Source organism: Thalassophryne amazonica, chromosome 11, assembly GCF_902500255.1.
Source record: "Thalassophryne amazonica chromosome 11, fThaAma1.1, whole genome shotgun sequence".
Classification (NCBI taxonomy): domain Eukaryota; kingdom Metazoa; phylum Chordata; class Actinopteri; order Batrachoidiformes; family Batrachoididae; genus Thalassophryne; species Thalassophryne amazonica.
This window is the reverse complement of record NC_047113.1, coordinates 1410773-1431962: the sequence shown is the minus strand read 5'-3', so window position 1 is coordinate 1431962 and position 21190 is coordinate 1410773. Positions and strand designations below refer to the sequence as shown.

General features: G+C 40.8%; 1 protein-coding gene across 1 annotated transcript in view; it reads right to left on the bottom strand.

The window, feature by feature from the left end:
* Positions 1–4032: 4032 nt before the first annotated feature.
* Positions 4033–21190, bottom strand: part of ids (iduronate 2-sulfatase) — a 34992-nt gene continuing 17834 nt past the window's right edge. The window contains exons 6-13 of the mRNA XM_034181789.1: positions 8522–8692; positions 8312–8438; positions 7305–7475; positions 6826–6932; positions 6538–6654; positions 5895–6005; positions 5627–5752; positions 4033–4154 (exon numbers count right to left, since the gene is read on the bottom strand). Coding sequence (XP_034037680.1) covers positions 4077–4154; positions 5627–5752; positions 5895–6005; positions 6538–6654; positions 6826–6932; positions 7305–7475; positions 8312–8438; positions 8522–8692 — 1008 coding nt within the window. The 3' untranslated portion in view covers positions 4033–4076. The remainder of the gene's footprint in view (positions 4155–5626; positions 5753–5894; positions 6006–6537; positions 6655–6825; positions 6933–7304; positions 7476–8311; positions 8439–8521; positions 8693–21190) is intronic.

Below are 21190 nucleotides of genomic sequence, written 5' to 3'. Positions count from 1 at the left end.
TAATCTCTGTAATAAATTTTATGGTCAACAGTATCAAAGCAGCACTGAGGTCTAACAGAACAAGCACAGAGATGAGTCCACTGTCCGAGGCCATAAGAAGATCATTTGTAACCTTCACTAATGCTGTTCTGTACTATGATGAATTCTAAAACCTGACTGAAACTCTTCAAATAGACCATTCCTCTGCAGATGATCAGTTAGCTGTTTTACAACTACCCTTTCAAGAATTTTTGAGAGAAAAGGAAGGTTGGAGATTGGCCTATAATTAGCTAAGATAGCTGGGTCAAGTGATGGCTTTTTAAGTAATGGTTTAATTACTGCCACCTTAAAAGCCTGTGGTACATAGCCAACCAACAAAGATAGATGATCATATTTAAGATCGAAGCATTAAATAATGGTAGGGCTTCCTTGAGCAGCCTGGTAGGAATGGGGTCTAATAAACATGTTGATGGTTTGGATGAAGTAACTAATGAAATAACTCAGACAGAACAATCGGAGAGAAAGAGTCTAACCAAATACCGGCATCACTGAAAGCAGCCAAGATAACGATACGTCTTTGGGATGGTTATGAGTAATTTTTTCTCTAATAGTTAAAATTTTGTTAGCAAAGAAAGTCATGAAGTCATTACTAGTTAAAGTTAATGGAATACTCAGCTCAACAGAGCTCTGACTCTGTCAGCCTGGCTACAGTGCTGAAAAGAAACCTGGGGTTGTTCTTATTTTCTTCAATTAGTGATGAGTAGAAAGATGTCCTAGCTTTACGGAGGGCTTTTTTATAGAGCAACAGACTCTTTTTCCAGGCTAAGTGAAGATCTTCTAAATTAGTGAGACGCCATTTCCTCTCCAACTTACGGGTTATCTGCTATAAGCTACGAGTTTGTGAGTTATACCACGGAGTCAGGCACTTCTGATTTAAAGCTCTCTTTTTTAGAGGAGCTACAGCATCCAAAGTTGTCTTCAATGAGGATGTAAAACTATTGATGAGATACTCTATCTCACTTACAGAGTTTAGGTAGCTACTCTGCACTGTGTTGGTATATGGCATTAGAGAACATAAAGAAGGAATCATATCCTTAAACCTAGTTACAGCGCTTTCTGAAAGACTTCTAGTGTAATGAAACTTATTCCCTACTGCTGGGTAGTCCATCAGAGTAAATGTAAATGTTATTAAGAAATGATCAGACAGAAGGGAGTTTTCAGGGAATACTGTTAAGTCTTCTATTTCCATACCATAAGTCAGAACAAGATCTAAGATATGATTAAAGTGGTGGGTGGACTCATTTACTTTTTGAGCAAAGCCAATAGAGTCTAATAATAGATTAAATGCAGTGTTGAGGCTGTCATTCTCAGCATCTGTGTGGATGTTAAAATCGCCCACTATAATTATCTTATCTGAGCTAAGCACTAAGTCAGACAAAAGGTCTGAAAATTCACAGAGAACTCACAGTAATGACCAGGTGGACGATAGATAATAACAAATAAACTGGTTTTTGGGACTTCCAATTTGGATGGACAAGACTAAGAGTCAAGCTTTCAAATGAATTAAAGCTCTGTCTGGGTTTTTGATTAATTAATAAGCTGGAATGGAAGATTGCTGGTAATCCTCCGCCTCGGCCCGTGCTACGAGCATTCTGACAGTTAGTGTGACTCGGGGGTGTTGACTCATTTAAACTAACATATTCATCCTGCTGTAACCAGGTTTCTGTAAGGCAGAATAAATCAATATGTTGATCAATTATTATATCATTTACTAACAGGGACTTAGAAGAGAGAGACCTAATGTTTAATAGACCACATTTAACTGTTTTAGTCTGTGGTGCAGTTGAAGGTGCTATTATTTTTTCTTTTGAATTTTTATGCTTAAATAGATTTTTGCTGGTTATTGGTAGTCTGGGAGCAGGCACCGTCTCTACGGGGATGGGGTAATGAGGGGATGGCAGGGGGAGAGAAGCTGCAGAGAGGTGTGTAAGACTACAACTCTGCTTCCTGGTCCCAACCCTGGATAGTCACGGTTTGGAGGATTTAAGAAAATTGGCCAGATTTCTAGAAATGAGAGCTGCTCCATCCAAAGTGGGATGGATGCCGTCTCTCCTAACAAGACCAGGTTTTCCCCAGAAGCTTTGCCAATTATCTATGAAGCCCACCTCATTTTTTGGACACCACTCAGACAGCCAGCAATTCAAGGAGAACATGCGGCTAAACATGTCACTCCGGGTCTGATTGGGGAGGGGCCCAGAGAAAACTACAGAGTCCGACATTGTTTTTGCAAAGTTACACACCGATTTAATGTTAATTTTAGTGACCTCCGATTGGCGTAACCGGGTGTCATTACTGCCGACGTGAATTACAATCTTACCAAATTTACGCTTAGCCTTAGCCAGCAGTTTCAAATTTCCTTCAATGTCGCCTGCTCTGGCCCCCGGAAGACAATTGACTATGGTTGCTGGTGTCGCTAACTTCACATTTTGCAAAACAGAGTCGCCAATAACCAGAGTTTGATCCTCGGCGGGTGTGTCGCCGAGTGGGGAAAAACGGTTAGAGATGTGAACGGGTTTCGCGGTGTACACGGGGCTTCTGTTTAGGGCTACGCTTCCTCCTCACAGTCACCCAGTCGGCCTGCTTTCCTGGCTGCTCGGGATCTGCCAGGGGGTAACTAACGGCGGCTAAGCTACCTTGGTCCGCACCGACTACAGGGGCCTGGCTAGCTGTAGAATTTTCCACGGTGCGGAGCCGAGTCTCCAATTCGCCCAGCCTGGCCTCCAAAGCTACGAATAAGCTACACTTATTACAAGTACCATTACTGCTAAAGGAGGCCGAGGAATAACTAAACATTTCACACCCAGAGCAGAAAAGTGCGGGAGAGACAGGAGAAGCCGCCATGCTAAATCGGCTAAGAGCTAGTAGCTACGCTAAGCTAGCGGATTCCTAAAAACACGCAAAGTGAATAATGTGTAAATAATTTAGAGGTGATTCAAGCAGGAGTGCTTTAGTTAAGGCACATAAAGATTACACTGGGAAACAAATCGTAATCTAGATAACTAGATCAATCTAACTGCGCAGATTAAACAGCTAACAGATACAGAAAAACACCGCTGGCAACAAACTGTCAAACACAGTGCGCTTAAGTGTGGAGGAGATGCACACGTCTTTATCTTAAGAGATGCCTCTGGAGGTTTACACGCTTCTGATCGTCTGCAGGCAACTATGTTTGTATGAATGACAGCAAGAAAAGAACACTTCATATGATTTTGATCAAACTTGGCAGGTACATTGGCTCTATGGAAGAAGTGCTTTGATTTTTGTTTGGAGCCGTCATGGTCAGAGGTCAATGTCACATTTCCAGCCCTGTGCTTAAATAGAGGAAAATGTCTCATTTTATGGAAACACAGCTGAAACATTATATTACTTGTAACCTTGACTGTGGTGACATCACTGTACTTTGTGTACTTCTGGTCTACCTTTAATACTTTCTCTGTTCTAATGGTGTTTTTGAGCAGTTTAATAGAATGGAAAATGATCAAATTAGCAAGATCCAGCTGAAATTGAAATCAAGTGCAAACAAAGTCATGTTTAGTGCAAAAACCATTGCAAAGTCCCTTTTACACACGCCACTGCACCGGCACAAATCCCTGAACACAGATCAAGAACATTTGTTCTATATTAAGTGGTGTGGCTAATAATCAAATTCATTACCTTCTGAGGTGCTGTCAGTATTTTTTCAGAATATTTAAACAGTTTTTAACAACTGGTCATGATGTTATGTCATGTCGATGGAGGACTCACTGACATATAGTCTGGGTTTCTGACGTCCACGCATCCTAGGGACATCTTAGTAAATGCTGAACATGAGCAGAGCTCATTTCCTGGACTTGGGCAGATGAAGAAACTCAGAAGGGTGAACATCCTCAAATGATTCTCTCCTTTGTAATAACACGAGGCTGCCACAGAAATTCTGTACACATCTGAAAACATGAGCCTGGACACATTTCAATATTAAGTTCGAGGACTCCTATCCATCACCAGTGGTTTTTTCTACTCATCTCCATCTGTCCATCTGTTGTGCCGCAGTCTCACCGTCACACCTTCCTGCTCGTTTTCATCCCCGATGTGAAGTAGACGAGCTGCAGACTCAGTCTCTTCTGCAGAGACATAGTCTGGACAATACGTACAAATCACAGAGTCAGTTATTCAATACATGTGTTTAAAAGAAGTCAATAATCCAAACGAGTACCTCATAAAATGGGCATGACAAACATTATGTATGTACGAGGGCTGTCCATAAAGTATAGGTCCTTTTAATTTTTTTCAAAAACTATATGGATTTCATTCATATGTTTTTACATCAGACATGCATGAACCCTCGTGCGCATGCGTGAGTTTTTCCACGCCTGTCAGTGACGTCATTCGCCTGTGAGCACTCCTTGTGGGAGGAGTCATCCAGCCCCTCGTCGGAATTCCTTGTCTGAGAAGTTGCTGAGAGACTGGCGCTTTGTTTGATCAAACTTTTTTCTAAACCTGTGAGACACATCGAAGTGGACATGGTTCGAAAAATTAAGCTGGTTTTCAGTGAAAATTTTAACGGCTGATGAGAGATTTTGAGGTGACACTGTCGCTTTAAGGACTTCCCACAGTGCGAGACGGTCGTGCAGCGCTCTCAGGCGCCATCATCAGCCTGTTTCAAGCTGAAAACCTCCACATTTCAGGCTCTATTGATCCAGGACGTCATGAGAGAACAGAGAAGTTCAGAAGAAGTCGGTTTCAGCATTTATCCGGATATTCCACTGTTAAAGGAGATTTTTTTTAATGAAGACGTGCGGACGGGTCCGCGCGTCGGGACGCAGCCGACGCGGTGCGGCGGCACAGGAAAAACACCTCCGTGTTGATAACCATTTGTAAAATCCAGGCGTCTTTTGAGTGGCTTCAGTGGAGTGAGTATATGAGAAATTGTTTAACAGCTGGACATGTTCCAACTTGTCCTTAAGGCTTCCTAAGAGGTGTTTTTCCTGTGGCCGAGCGTCGCGGCGGCTGCGTCCCGACGCACGGACCCGTCCGCACGTCTTTCATTAAAAAAATCTCCTTTAACAGTGGAATATCCGGATAAAATGCTGAAACCGACTTCTTCTGAAACTTCTCTGTTCTCTCACGACATCCTGGATCAATAGATCCTGAAATGTGGAGGTTTAAGCTTGAAACAGGCTGATGACGCCGCCTGAGAGCGCTGCGCGAACGTCTCGCACTGTGGGAAGTCCTTAAAGCGACGTGTCACCTCAAATCTCTCATCAGCCATTAAAATTTTCACTGAAAACACTTAATTTTTCGAACCATGTCCACTTCGATGTGTCTCACAGGTTTAGAAAAAAAGTTTGATCAAACAAAGCGCCAGTCTCTCAGCAACTTCTCAGACAAAGGAATTTCCGACGAGGGGCTGGACGACTCCTCCCACAAGGAGTGCTCACAGGCGAATGACGTCACCGACAGGCGTGGAAAAACTCACGCATGCGCACGAGGGTTCAAGCATGTCTGACGTAAAAACATATGAATGAAATCCATATAGTTTTTGAAAAAAATAAAAAGGACCTATACTTTACGGACAGACCTCGTACGAGCCGTTTTTCTGTAAACGTACATGAGGAAGGCTGGCCATCTTCCTCATCATCACATGGTGCTCACTCTCATTGTAGACATTGTTGTCCTGGCCGGTGTCATCTTCTAAGATGTACAGCTCTCCAGCATGGACATCAGACATGTTGACCTACAACAGATTGGTGGAAGATGAATCTGATCAGTTATGGTCAAAACGGTTCTCACTGTATCTTCACAACAAACCAAACACTTGACAGAAGTCACGTTTATGTTGTGCAGGTACAAAACATATTTACAGGCTGAATTCCTACCTGAAATGTTTTGGGGTTGAATCCCAGCCAGAGAGTGTACCTGTAGTCCCAGGAGCGGATGGAGTAGCCCATGATTTTTATGTCCTTAAGGTCAGGAAGGTCAGAGTTTTCCTGATCCAAGAACATTACACTTTATTAGCAGATGCAAAAACCTCTGCGGTACTCTGAACATTTCACCTGCTCACTCATGCCTGCCAAGCTGCCGATGAGCCAATGTCAGGCTGCCAAGCTGTTCTGTACAGAGATTACACAGCAGGCTCAGTATTCATCTGGATATTTTAATTCAAAGACAGGGAGTGTTTCCACCTGCCAAAGTTAGTACAAGCCAAGTCCTGCAAAAGCCAGAGAGTCAAAGACTCTCAGTATGACGACAACCGCGCAAGTGGCTGCGTTGGTCATCATGACCTCGAAAACTATCCATTTAAAAGTTTTCCATGAAGAATGACCTTGTGCTCCTCCTGCTGGAAAAGGTCTTTGATTTACACAGAAGCCAGGCTAAAAGGAATAAACGTCTGCAGTGCACTGATGGCTTTAAGGACCTTGGTAAACTAGTGGACCTGAACAGAGAATCTTTTGGTCTAACTTCAAGGCAACAGCCACTAAAGTAAGCATTCAATAAAAACCCGTCACCACTGCCCCATACCTGTGGGGTGTCAGCAGGTCTCGGGTACTGGCTATAGGATATGGCTTCATGCAGCCTTTGGGTCTCTCTCTGCCAGAATGTGTGTGCCAGGTTTTTTCCCTCTGTGCACAGCTCCTTCTGAAAACAAAGGCAAGACATAAATGTCAGTCACATCACAGTCATGTCAGTCATGGAATAGATTTGAGGCTTGTTTCATTTTCCTGCAGTGACCTAACAGAATATACTGCATAAAAAAGCAAAAGTAAGGTGCAATCACATTATGAAAACTGCAGTAATTTGAAACAATACCTGGAAAGAAACTTCAGGACAATGTCTGGGTGTTCTTAGACCAGCTAAGTGGGACACGGTGGGAAAGACATCCACTAATTCTACAACATTTCTGATAACTTTGTCGTCTAGGAGAGAGAAGAGTCACAGTCAGTTATATTTATCTGCTTACTGAGAGAAAAATATCTGCAAAATGTTACCAGACATCCTGCACTTACATTTCATCATCCTTGCACAATTTGCATTTGAAGTGGATTTTTTTAAATAATGTCTAGATGCAAAATATCAGCATGTGATCCTGTCTAAGGGCTTCTGGGGTTCCCTACGTTTATCAAAGAGTTCATCTTGGCAAGTTGGCATAATAATAAATATGATTTATATCAGCAATCAAGAATAAAAATGTTAAATCAAACTTGAGTGCCACTTTATAACTTGGCATGCACTGTGCTTTAACAGAACATAATGTTTTACGTCAGCAGGTGGCAGTGTGGAGCTCTTACTCTGGAAGCTCTGCTGTGACCTGCTTAAGGCATCAACAAAAGGGAACGTTGACCCTCTCAGCCAAGTGCCATCGGTGGTGATGCCAGGAACATAGAAGATAAGAGGAACGCCTGTGGCAACGTCAAAATTAGAGTATTTTGCCCATTCACCGTGCTCACCTAAAGACCAACCTGCAACATTCACAGAGGAGCAGAAACAAACAAAACTGTAAAAATGACAGCCAACTGAAACAACTGTACTGTTTTAAGCCACATGGTCTCATCAAAAGTAAATCCTATATCAGGCCAGTGCTCATCTCCACATTCTGTAGCGTGAAGTGGAGAGTCTCCGACTTCCTGTGGCTCCAATGCCAGTATGACATGTTACTCCCCCCAGCCAAGGCAGGTACCCATTTTTACAGCTGGGTGGACTGAGGCATTGTAGATTAAGACTATTATCCAAGGACACATACAAGGAGCATGAGCAGGATTCAAACCCAGGTCTACAGATTGGCGAGCCAGCAATTTCTACACTAAAATACCTGCTCTACAATTATTCTCATGAGAAAGATTATTCTCATTAAATGGTGCCCAGGAATTAAGTGATGTCATTGATCAATCTTCATTCCTGGGTGAAAGTGCAAATAATTGTGCACAATATGCCCTTATTAATTGTGAAAACTGTGGTGTTTGAGTTGGCTTCACTAGATATAAATCAGTCAAGGATTCACACCGGTATTCTTAATTAAAGGAAGACTAGAAGAAAATTAGCTACAAAGCCACCAACTGAAAAAAGAAGAAAAAGGTTATTACAGAAACAGCAGCTGGGTCATTTCATCTCAAACTGTGGTTGGAATTACCAATATAATACTGGTACATCACTGCCATCTAGTGATGAAAGATAAGTTGCTGAATACCTGCATAAAGACTGAGCTTCCAATCTAATGATTTTACTAAATGTTGCCAAGAGAACCGCTTGAAGTGTGAACACAGTATAACACCATCAACCAAAGCCTGTACCTACTGACCATGATCTGATGTGAACACCACCATAGTGCTGTTGGCCAGACCGAGCTCATCCAGAGCACTGAGCAGCCGTCCAACCTGAGTGTCCACATAAGACACAGCAGAGTAGTAGTGTTGACGGATAAGCAGCTACAAAAAAGACAGAGTTACAGAATTTTGTTTAGTTTCTTCTGCTGCTCCACAATCCAATCCAAGCGTGACCACGTTCATACCTGGAAGTCTTTTGGAATAGGACCATATGGAAAGCTAATATTCAGTTTTTGGACATCATCTCGCTTCCTCACATCAGTCCAAGGGTTGTAAGCCACAGGTGGAAGACGTTTGGGAACATCTGGGTCAGGCACCAGAGTCATTTGTTCTATGGAATACAGGCTCAGGTACTCCTACAACATACAAACACGTCTCAGACAGGCTCCAAAGGAGGACAATCTGTGCAATAAATAAACAGTCCTTTTGTTTTAATTTTCCAGTCCTGAATCAAGGACTACATTAAATTATAAAGTGTTACCTTTACACACACACACACACACACACACTAGAGTTCTTGGGATGCTGATAATTAAATCTGATAAAGCACTTTCATACATTTCAAGTGCTTTACAATCAAAAACAGAATTCACATAAAAATTTACAGTCACATGCAAACAAGAAAAGTCAAAAGAAAACAACAGTAAATTTTAAGTCATGAACAAAATCAAATACTATAAAACAACAGAAAAAAGGTACTACTGGTAATGGTATAACATAAGCCAACTGGAGACCTTGGAAACAAATGCTCAGTAACAGAGTAGAGGGCATGACTCAATGTCTTACACTGACCTTAGACAGAGGAGGACTAAATCAGGAGACGCCAGTACGACATATGAATCATAAAACGGCCTGATGGGAACTCAAAGATTCATAGCTCTAACTAGGTGGCGTACCCGGTGCTGCCCAGGTTAACCTGTTTTAGACACCGGCCAAATGCCAATCATTTTAATCAAAGCAATTGCCCACCATTTGTTTTTGTAATGCTGATGTCTTACAAATGTAATATTTAATGGGCTAAAGTTTGTCCAGCTGAACTATAAGAGGTGGACTCCCCAAACTAAGTGGAAGTACTTTTTTTTTTCTTCTATTTATTTATCAAGGGACAGCGCATGTTAAAAAAGACAATGTACAGAGACACATCCATAACACACAGGATTATAGTCTAAGCTAATTTCCATCCTTAGTCCCCATATGGGCACATGGCCCGACATAAACATGGGAAAAGATATCCATAGTCACCCTATCTCTCTCTCTTACACTCCAGGCACACACACCCAGCAACACACTCCAGACCTACACACGCAGATGGACAAATAGTATTAAAAAGGTTAGGACAAGTCCTTGGTTAAAAGACAAACATATTTGAAGTCCTTTATGCAGACTTTGTTTTGGAATCAAATTTCTAACAAAATTACACACAAAAGATAGGTAACAGTAAATGTAAATATTAGTTAGTATTAATGGAGAAATATTCATTCATGAAATTCACTTAGTGTTTTCTGACCATTAGTTTTGAAGAGCCTCTTGATAGACAATGTTCCTTGTCATGCCACCTGGCGAGTGGATATACAGCTGTCCTGGGTTACCAACCCTGGAGCAGCCGACATACAACTGGCTGTGGAGGAACACAGGCTGTGCCAAATTCAGTCCAACCACCTTAAGGGACTGTCCCTGAGCCTTGTTGATGGACATTGCAAAGCTGGGTTTGACTGGGAACTGCAGACGCCTGAACTCAAATGGCAGGTCTGATGGGATAAGTGGAATCCTTGTTATAAAGACATCTTCTCCCTTGGCCTTGCCTGTCATTACTGTGGCCTGCAGGACTCTTGGCATCAACTTCTTAATTGTGAGTCGCGTTTCATTGCAGAGCTTGGGTGGGTCGAGATTCCACAGGAGCATGACTGGGGCACCAACTTTGAGCACCAAGCTGTGTGGTGGGCGGTCTGCTGGTGCCAGGCTGTTAAGGAATTCAACTGGGTAGTTAACCACCTCATCTGGATCGGGCACTGTGTCAATTGACATGTAGCTGGAGGCCTGTCCTGGAAGCAGGGCCAGAAGCTTAGCATTGGAGTCATCCACTGCCAAGTTCTTTGGAGCAAGGATAGCAAGAATAGCACGCTCACTCAGCCAGTTGTGGTTCTAGTAGTTACGGTGGAGGTTTGGAAAGACTTTGGCCACCAACTCACATATGTCATGAACAGTGTGACCAAAGGGCAGCTTGACCTGGTCATCCAGTGTCAGGGTGCCCAGTAACCATAAAAGAGAGAAAAAGCCATAAAAGAGTGAAATTGTAATTCTGACCGCTTTATAATTGTTGTACTCAGGCTTTCTTGATGACATCAAGTAACCATAAAAGATAAAGAGAATAGATTAAAGCATTAAATTATTGGTTGCCCAGAAGTTTTAAAAACAATGGTACCAGTTTGTTCCCCATGTCATGAAGACTCAGAATATATATAGTTTTTCTACATATTATAGTGAGGGAGTTTATCTCGGACGGACAGACAGAATTAGCCCTTTATGTATATAGATACAGTATTGAATTACGCAATCAACAACAGTGACCATCGTCTCAGTTTTTTGAGGATTCAAAAATAGATGTTAAAGCATTCAGCACAACAGGTCCCAGATATAACCACACAATATTGACAAGTCAACGTGGCAGTGAATGAACATTTATATATTTGACACCCATAACAACATTAGATAAATTCTGTAGAGAAACAAATTATGAAGTTTTGAGTCAACCCATAGTCTGGAGCAGACAATGATAAATATTTTTCCAATGCAGCAGAGGTGTATCTTATTTCTAATACAGTGTCCTCCAAAAGTATGGGGCTACTTCATATTTCACACATTTTAATTTCTTTATGCCATTTCAAATACAAAAAGTAAACTAGGCTTCTCAATATCTAAAATTTCTAAAATTATCTTCCTTAAACTCAAACTCAAAGCAAATCTCTACAACATGATGAAATTTAATAAAAAATCGAAAAGCCAATATGATGGATTGCACACGCAATGGGCTCCTTTGGCATAACACCTGTAAGTAATCACTTTTATTGTCAGTTTTCTTCAGATAATTCAGAGGGATGCATACATGAACATTTCCAAGTCACTGAATATGTCATGGACTTTATTTACATCAATTATGAAGAAATACAAACAGTATGGCACTCTATGATAAATGTGCATGGAATAGACAGTTCTCAAAAACTGAGTGACGGTGCAAGAAGGAGAAAAGTGAGGAAAGCCACCAAGACACCCAGACAACCAACAATTATTTACAGGTATTATACCAAAGTGGCACATTACTCATGCAACACATATTCTTGGCTTTGTGGAGATTTGCTTTGAGTTTAAGGAAAATAATTTTAGAAATTTTTATATTAAGAAGCTGATTTACTTTCTGTATGTGAAATAGCATAAACAAATTAAAATGTGTGAAATATCAAGCAGCCCAACACTTTTGGTGAGCAGTGTATCTTCAGTCCTCTCATTACAAATAAACACAACGTGGCAATCCCAACTTTAAAAGTAAATGATTACAAAAACCTGATGTGAGGGGAAGAACTACAACTACTTCTACACACCAAGTTACAATCAGGTTCAAGATATTGCCACTGCAGTGAGCAGGACTAGGAATAAACTGGTGAAAGCCAAAAGCATTTGACAGAGATGGAAAATCCCTGCACAAGGTCAATAAGCTCTTTCATAGGCATTTCAGAAGTCCACAACAACCAACAGTTCTGCAAGAAATTCACTCAACGAGGTACTTTGTAAGTTCAGGCATCCTGTGTATCATTGGTGCGATCATTTCCCCTCATTGTTGAATTTAGGAAAAATAAAGTTACGTATTCACAAAGTGCTAAATCTAAAACACCAAATTAAAAGCCAGCTAAAGTCACAGCCCCCTCTGGATACATATCTTGGCACAGCCGGGCAAAGTCAAGTCAAGTCTGGCAGCATGTGCTGGTGCTGCACCACACCACAGAACGGCCCCAGGTCCTGCACGGCAGACATTCCCACCCTCAGAGGTAACCATGTATTTGCCAAGCCTTAAAATACCCTTGCATTTACATGAATCCATGCTCTCAACACAGTCATATGAAGACACTGAATTAATTACTGCACAACACCTTTTAACCTCCCATCATTACAAATTTAAACAATGTGTACAAGTTTATACCAACTATATTAATTACCTGGTAGTGCTCAATTACTCAGCAGTAGAGACGCGTAACATGTAAAAACTCATCAGCTTTCCTCTGCACATACCTAAATCGTATTAGTGTATCAAGAAAATAGAAGCATTGTAATCTATTCATCTGATTGACTGACTGAAAATGATTACTACTGCAAATCTGCAGGCCACTGGAATTGCCCAGTTTTATTATCACACTTAAAATGGGGGATGCTAACTTAAAGCATGCTGAAAATGCAAAAACCAAACTCCTGGTCATGATCAAATTAGTTTGGCAAATGTGTTTTACATATCAAAGTATGACTTCTGTGATACTAGTTATTTCTGCAAAGACATCTGTGTTCACTCTGTCATAATCAACTTTTCAGGCCCTCGTCCTTCAAGTGACCTCATATTCATCCAGTCCTCACTAAACTTTGTTCACAGATGGCATATAATGAAGCTCTCTCAATTTCCTTTTCTTCAGGTTTCAGCCTTTTCCCGCACACATGTTCACAAATCAGTTTTTCCAACAGTCATGCTGTCCTCATCTCCTGACTCAGTCACAATTTTATTTTAGCTTTTAAGGGAACATATTCTTCTTGGAACTTGACCCTCATCCTTTTCTCTTTTGAGGGTCATCTGCTCTTTCCTTCTCCATGTCATACCCACACGTCATTTTGTAAAATTCCAGGGTCCACAATAATCAACAGTGTGTAGGAACATATATACATGTGAAACATGCTCACAACCTTTTCCAAACAAACTCTGGGATTTATCAGTTTGCACTCTTAGGCACACCTCTGCCCTGACCATATGAAAGCACAGCATCTTGTGGAACAAAAGTTCACCTCTTACTGAAAAACAAGCATCGTGCATGCTAGTGCATGTACAGATGCTACAGGGCCTTGAAAAACAATTCATCCAGTGGTAAGTCACAGTTTCATTTGTTTATGCCATTTCAAATACAAAAAGTAATTCAGGCTTCTCAATATAAAAATTTCTAAAGTTATCCTCAAACTCAAATCAAATGTCTACAACTTGATGTAAGTTAAATGGGCTGTTTTATAATCTGGGTACATTAGTGGATTTCAAAGATAAAGTTTGGTTTAAAGACAAGTTGGAAGTGACCAACAATGTTTAGTTTGACATACATGGATAACTACTACTGGTCTATCAGAAGCAATGGTCATTTACCAGCAGAGCTCTAATTATACCTGTTTTTACCCATTTTTTTTTACCTGTGTCATTTCCATGATGTCTAATTTTGATGGGCTGCCAGAACTATTATTTAATTAGTAGGTAACCACTAAATGGACTAATTTCCCTGTCAAAGCCTATTGTATAACAATCTAACTCCCAGGATCATTGCCCAGTGGGGAAATGACTTGAAACAGGCATTCAAAAATAAAATGTCTTGTCTGTCAAAAACTGTCCTCTCTAGAAAAAGACTATTTCAGACTCAATCATCAGTGTTATGTGAATAATAATTTTTTGTTTGAAAGAGGTAAACACTGTCTTTAATATTGGGGTGTAACTCTCCGTCTGTCAAAAACTGTCCTCTCCAAAAAATGCTTATAGTCCATCACTATATGAGAATGCAGAAACACAACAGCAGTTGTGTACTCTGAGTACATACTTACCATCAGCTGTTTTAGTAGATAGTATATATGGGTAGATTGCACTAATCTTAGTCTGCATAATTTACACAATTATTTTAGTCAAAACATATCCACTCTGGAAAGTATAGCAGATCACATCTGTGAGCTCATATCTGCAAACATCTGACAGGTCTGAGACTTTGGCCATTTAAGTACCCAGTTAGCGGTTAGATATGGATGAATTGGGCACCGCAGTCTCGTTTGAAGGCGGATGCTAAAGGGTAAAATACGACACATTTTCTTCATCTGGGGACAGCCTTCAACTGTCCCCATCAGAAACATGGCACTTTCTGAGTTTTTGGGGAAATTACATGACAAACAATGTGAAAATGCAAAGAAAAAGTGATGATACTGATGAAAGTGGACATGTGTTGTGGTTTGTTTATAACCCGGAGCTCAAACATGTCGAAGCAGTTGTGCAGGCGAAAGAATGCAGCTACTCTGGTTAGCTGTGTAAGCTAACACTTACCAACACAACGTCTCCCATTTGCCTACTCAACCCTTCTCCACTGGGAACCAAAAAAACTGCACATTTCACGACTGCTTCGGTGACTGCAGCTGAAAACAAAACAGTACACCATCTTTCTGTTACAAGTGATGCTGTTTGTGGGGAGAGACTAATCCCCGGGTGGAGTGTGGGAGTGTCAGCACAAACCATTCGGAGGATGGGGGTTTCAGCGGAAGCCATTTTAAAACGGCACGTTCACTAGGTGGTGGCGAGCATGCTTTTAAATTTAGTGAGCCAGGCCGAATAGTTTCAGCAGGCTGTCAACTGATGTGGTCAAATCCCACAATATCATGCAAGGGTTCAAATGAGACTGTGCTCCCCTATTACTTGAGCAAAGTAACCCCTTTAATTTCTTGGTGCCAGTGACACATGCTTGTGTACCCTGACTGTGAAACAGCCCAAATACAAATATAAAAACCAAGACAATGGGTTGCATAAATAACGGTCCTCTTTGGGATGACGCACCTACATAATAAGTAACTTCGGCTTCTCCCTTGTTTTCACTTGGGGTCACCACAGCAGATACGAGAACAACATGCAGATGCATGCTGATTTGGCACACGTTTTACGCTGGATGCAATTTCACATTACGTGGAGAACGGGCAGGGGTGGGGTTTGAACCTCAGACTTTCTGCACTGGAAACAAGTGCACTAACCACTTTGTCTTCCTTTTCACACAAACTCGAGGATAGTGTTGGAAAGACAGGCGTTTAAATTTAATTCAATTAAAAAAACATGGATTTTACTGGTATCCAAGCAGGTTATTTAGGTTAGTTCTGAAGGAGACACCAGACTGTTGGAGGTGTGAACTCTAATGCATGCATTATGATCATATCCAAAGATCCAGACATGTTGGAGAAGGGTACATGAGATTAACACTGAAAACACAAGCGTGAACTACAATTTTTGTTTCAGTCTGTACATATTCAGTAATCTAAACCTATGGCCCATATTACAAAACCTCTGACTAACTGGATTTAGACCAGTATAATGATTGGCAAACAGATGATAATGAGAAAATGGAAAGATCTGGAAGGCCCAGTGTTTCAAGAATGGCTTACAGAACTAACCAAAGTTACAGCATTTGAAAGAATATCTTGTAATATAGTAAACAATGCTGAAAAATATAATGAGAAATGGAGCATGTTCTTATGATGTGATTCCTGACAGGGCAGTTGAATCGCATGTTTGTGCACTCTGACTGTCTTGGTCTAAATGCTATAAAGTCAAGGAAATGAGTGGTTCCAGTGCAATATCAGATTACTAATTGAAATATTTTTGTCGACACTGAATTTCACATGAATGACAATGAACGGGCAATCTAAGGAAAAGCAGTCTGCTGAATCTAATAAATATAAAAGGCAATCTATGTATGTATGCGGCACAGTTTGTGTTCAGGGTGAACTGTGATGTGTGGCCTGAGACACGTTACGTTTGTTATGCCAGACCTTCACAGCAATAGGTATGTTTTAAGAAATACTTGCGCCACGTGAGTGGTGGTATTTTTTTTAGTTCATCTTCTTTAGAAGATTGGCAAAACATCGCCGATCTCCTTGACCCTCACCGTCATAGGGCATCTGGGTGCTTTTCTCTAAGAAAGCAGCACTCCTTGTGGTGTATAACTGCATTAGCATGAGCCAGGGAACCAGTGTATGGAATGTATGCCCTCCACAGCCAACCAAAAGTCAAGTGAAGTTGAGATGTCTACTTTGAAAAATACATATGTAAATATACATTTCGTCATTCATGGCAGAATGAATGGCACCATTTCATTGAAATATTGGCTTTTTGCCTGCTTATAAAGTATCTTTGACATGCAATCTACAACTGTTCAGTGGACATTCCCTACCCTACTCAATTTTTCTAAGAACCTGACTACTGTAATTGTTGTGTACAGAGTAGTGAGATGTTTCCAGGTGTTAAATATTTGTACTGTATATTTCCTATGGTGTTGGGGAAAAAAAAGGATTGGACCCATCGAAAAAAAGAAAAAGAAAGAAAGGAAAGGGATTCAATTGGGATTCAATTCGTGTAACACTTTTTTGGAGATATGCCTGACTTTTGGAATTCAGACTTCTTACATTTGTACAGTAAGATGACTATTTAGTGCAGCAGATAACTGAAACAATCCTTCACACGGTGATACAAGCATCAGATTTGGCATGAAGGTTCTTCATAAATCAGTGTTTGAGAAAAAAGCACTGGCCACGTGAAAACCCAATATGACGGCCAGGTAGGGGTCAATGAAGAATTACACAGGGGTCAAAATTTTAAAATGCTCCAATCATATTGAAAGACACACCACATTATGTGTCTGATCACAAATATTCCAAAAATGTATAGTTTGGGCTATCCATGACTGAATGTTATGGAGTTATGAGGTAAAAACAGCAAGAATGGTGACAAAGGTCAGTTTCAGTTTGTACAGGAGTCAAAAGTTAAAGCTGCTCCAATTTTGGTAAAAAGTGGTGCAAGTTATTGGTTGAACAAATAGGATTGATGAATGGAATAGTTTTGACTGTGTTGAATGCTTGGTTTGCAGAGTAAATGTCAAACAATGTTGACATACATTGGATTCTATGACATGTGACGTATGTTACCCTGTAATGTGACAACTAAGCATGACACATGGTGCAAACTATTCCTTTTTAAAACCCTATTAACTCAACCAATAATTTGCATCACATTTTACAAAAATTGGAGCAGCTTTAACTTTTGACCCCTGTACAAACTGACCTTTGTCACCATTTTTGCCATTTTTACCTCATAACTCCATAACATTCAATCATAGATAGTCCAAACTATACCTTTTTGGAATCTTTGTGATCAGACAAATAATGTGTTGTACTTTTCAATATGATTGGAGCATTTTTAAGTTTTGACCCCTGTGTAATTCTTCATTGACCCCTACCAGGCCACCATATTGGATTTTCACGTGGCCAGCACTTTTTTTCCTGAAACACTGATTTATGAAGAACATTCATGCCAAATCTGATGCTTGTATGACCAAGTGAACAATTCTGGCCAAAAGTCATACTTATCTGCTCCGCTAATTGTAATTGATATTACTACAACAACATGCTTTTGGAGGGCGGTATGCATTTTTAGAGACCTTCAGTCCATGCCCAGTTGCCCAAAATGACCGATACATGCCCGAGTTAGACGAGGGCGAATATTGAATATCTGTTACTGCCTGCAGCTACATTACATAGCTACAAGATGAATGGTTGTAGAATTGCGCTTTCACCACATGCACAAAACCATTTGAAACCTTAACCAGGCAACCTCAGTGCAGAGAGACACGGGCGTGCAGTATTACAGGGCCAAGGCATTACAGGTAACCTCCTTGCATAAGATGTATGGGTTTGGGACCCCCCAAAAAAAATCAATCCAGATTACAGCATGAGATTAAACTTTAAATGGTCTAGGAAAGGGACCACAAATTTCATTCGGATTATGGGAGGATCGGGATTATGGAAGGTTGCCTGTATTGCTCTTGTCGGCTCCTGCTGGACACAAAACCAACTTTCAAGCTTTATCCTATTTAATGGAAGAGATATTTTCTTGGAGTGTAGTTGCTTTGCAGTGGGTATACCTGCTAGTACAACCCCTGGCAAAAAATTATGGAATCACCGGCCTTGGAGGATGTTCATTCAGTTGTTTAATTTTGTAGAAAAAAAGCAGATCACAGACATGACACAAAACTAAAGTCATTTCAAATGGCAACTTTCTGGCTTTAAGAAACACTATATGAAATCAAGAAAAAAAGATTGTGGCAGTCAGTAACGGTTACTTTTTTAGACCAAGCAGAGGAAAAAAATATGGAATCACTCAATTCTGAGGAAAAAATTATGGAATCACCCTGTAAATTTTCATCCCCAAAACTAACACCTGCATCATATCAGATCTGCTCGTTAGTCTGCATCTAAAAAGGAGTGAACACACGTTGGAGAGCTGTTGCACCAAGTGGACTGACATGAATCATGGCTCCAACACGAGAGATGTCAATTGAAACAAAGGAGAGGATTATCAAACTCTTAAAAGAGAGTAAATCATCACATAATGTTGCAAAAGATGTTGGTTGTTCAGTCAGCTGTGTCTAAACTCTGGACCAAATACAAACAACATGGGAAGGTTGTTAAAGGCAAACATACTGGTAGACCAAGGAAGACATCAAGGCATCAAGACAGAAAACTTAAAGCAATATGTCTCAAAAATCGAAAATGCACAACAAAACAAATGAGGAACGAATGGGAGGAAACTGGAGTCAACGTCTGTGACCGAACTGTAAGAAACCGCCTAAAGGAAATGGGATTTACATACAGAAAAGCTAAACGAAAGCCATCATTAACACCTAAACAGAAAAAAACAAGCTTACAATGGGCTAAGGAAAAGCAATCATGGACTGTGGATGACTGGATGAAAGTCATATTCAGTGATGAATCTCGAATCTGCATTGGGAAAGGTGATGATGTAAATTTCCACAGTCATTGATGATATGGGGCTGCATGTCAGGTAAAGGCACTGGGGAGATGGCTGTCATTACATCATCAATAAATGCACAAGTTTATGTTGATATTTTGGACAATTGAAAGGATGTTTGGGGATGATGAAATCATTTTTCAAGATGATAATGCATCTTGCCATAGAGCAAAAACTGCAAAAATATTCCTTGCAAAAAGACACATAGGGTCAATGTCATGGCATAGGGTCAATGTCAATGAGCAGATCTGATTTGATGCAGGTGTTAATTTGGGGGATGAAAATTTACAGGGTGATTCCATAATTTTTTCCTCAGAATTGAGTGGTTCCATATTTTTTTCCTCTGCTTGGTCTAAAAAAGTAACCGTTACTGACTGCCACAATTTTTTTTCCTGATTTCTTTTAGTGTTTCTTAAAGCCAGAAAGTTGCCATTTGAAATGACTTTAGTTTTGTGTCATGTCTGTGATCTGCTTTTTTTCTACAAAATTAAACAACTGAATGAACATCCTCTGAGGCCGGTGATTCCATAATTTTTGCCAGGGGTTGTATATAAATATATATAAATAAAAATGACTGCAAGTGTATGTGTGTGTTTTCACTATGCACAGCCATAGTAATTAAGCAATCAATACCAAACTTGCTATGGTGAGTGGGGGCCCGTAGGTTGAAAGTGTAGGTGTGCTTTAATTACGCGCACGACCCGCTCAGTGGAGCCCTTATCTTTGCAGTTCAAGTGGTACTCAGGTCAGGTAGCAAGTATGACTCTTTACTTAGTATGTAGCAGCGGCTGGCTAGGGTGCACTTTAATTAGAATCTGAGCGGGCCAGTGCACGCGGCGTGCAGGTTAAAGTGAGCCTTTTTCCAATTATGCTTCCCAAGAAGTCACAAGGACAGTCACTGAAAATGGTTGGGCTAAATACACCTTCTCACATGGTGAGCTATCTGTAGGATGCTCCTGAGTTGGTCATCCTGGCGGACCTTTCATTGGCGCACCTCAGGGTCACACTAAGAACATTATACATGCCAGGGCACTGCAGTGATATATGACCTGCTGTCACCTTTCATCATCATTCACTTGAGTCTCATGAATGACACAAATTACTCTGTGAAAATTAATGACAACATACACGCAATGCAGTGCAACTTACTACACCTTAACTAAAGTGACATGAAATACACAATGCCTCTTCATGCCAGTTGAGATGGAGAATCAGACTAAATTGCCTACCCAGCAATATTTTTGCCCTCCAAGCCTAACATTATTAAAAGTGCAGGTGAAAAACCTTCATCTACTATTTTTAAAAGAATAGATAACATCTGCAAAATGAAGAAAGGACTGACACACTGGACTAAATCATAATACATTATTAAATTCATGAGTCTCACAGGTCATCATGGACATTCAAAACATAATCAAATCATTCTGCTCACAAAGTCTTTTTCTTCACAGGTGAAAGTCCATTCTGTGTGAGGGCTCCCAATCCTACAGTACTAAAAAAATTGGCTGCTTGTACTTGTGATCTAGTTCTTCCAGTCATGACTCAATCCTCGTGGCCATAGGTGTGAGTAGGATCGAAGACTGAGCGTGAGATTGGGAGCTGCACCTTTTGGCTCACCTCCATTTTGTCACAACAGTACGGTAAAGCAAATGCAATACCACCTCTGCTGCACCGATTCCCCAGCCGGCCTCATGCTCCACTTGTTAACAAGATCCCGAGGTACTTGAACGCCTTTACTTGAGCAAAGACCTCATTCCCTATACCCAAAGTGGGCAATCCATCAGTTTCCCGCTGAGCACCGTGGCCTTGGGTTTAGATATGCTGATCCTCATCCCAGCCACTGCACACTTGACTGTGAACCGACTCAGTGGGTGCAGGACGTCAGGCACATCATCTGCAAAAAGCAGTGATACGACCCTGAGCCCACCAAACTGAAGACCCTCCTCCCTGATTGCTGCCTGCACTGTAATATGGTGTTACGTTTCACACAGATATCCCTGGGTGTAGCGAACCAAAA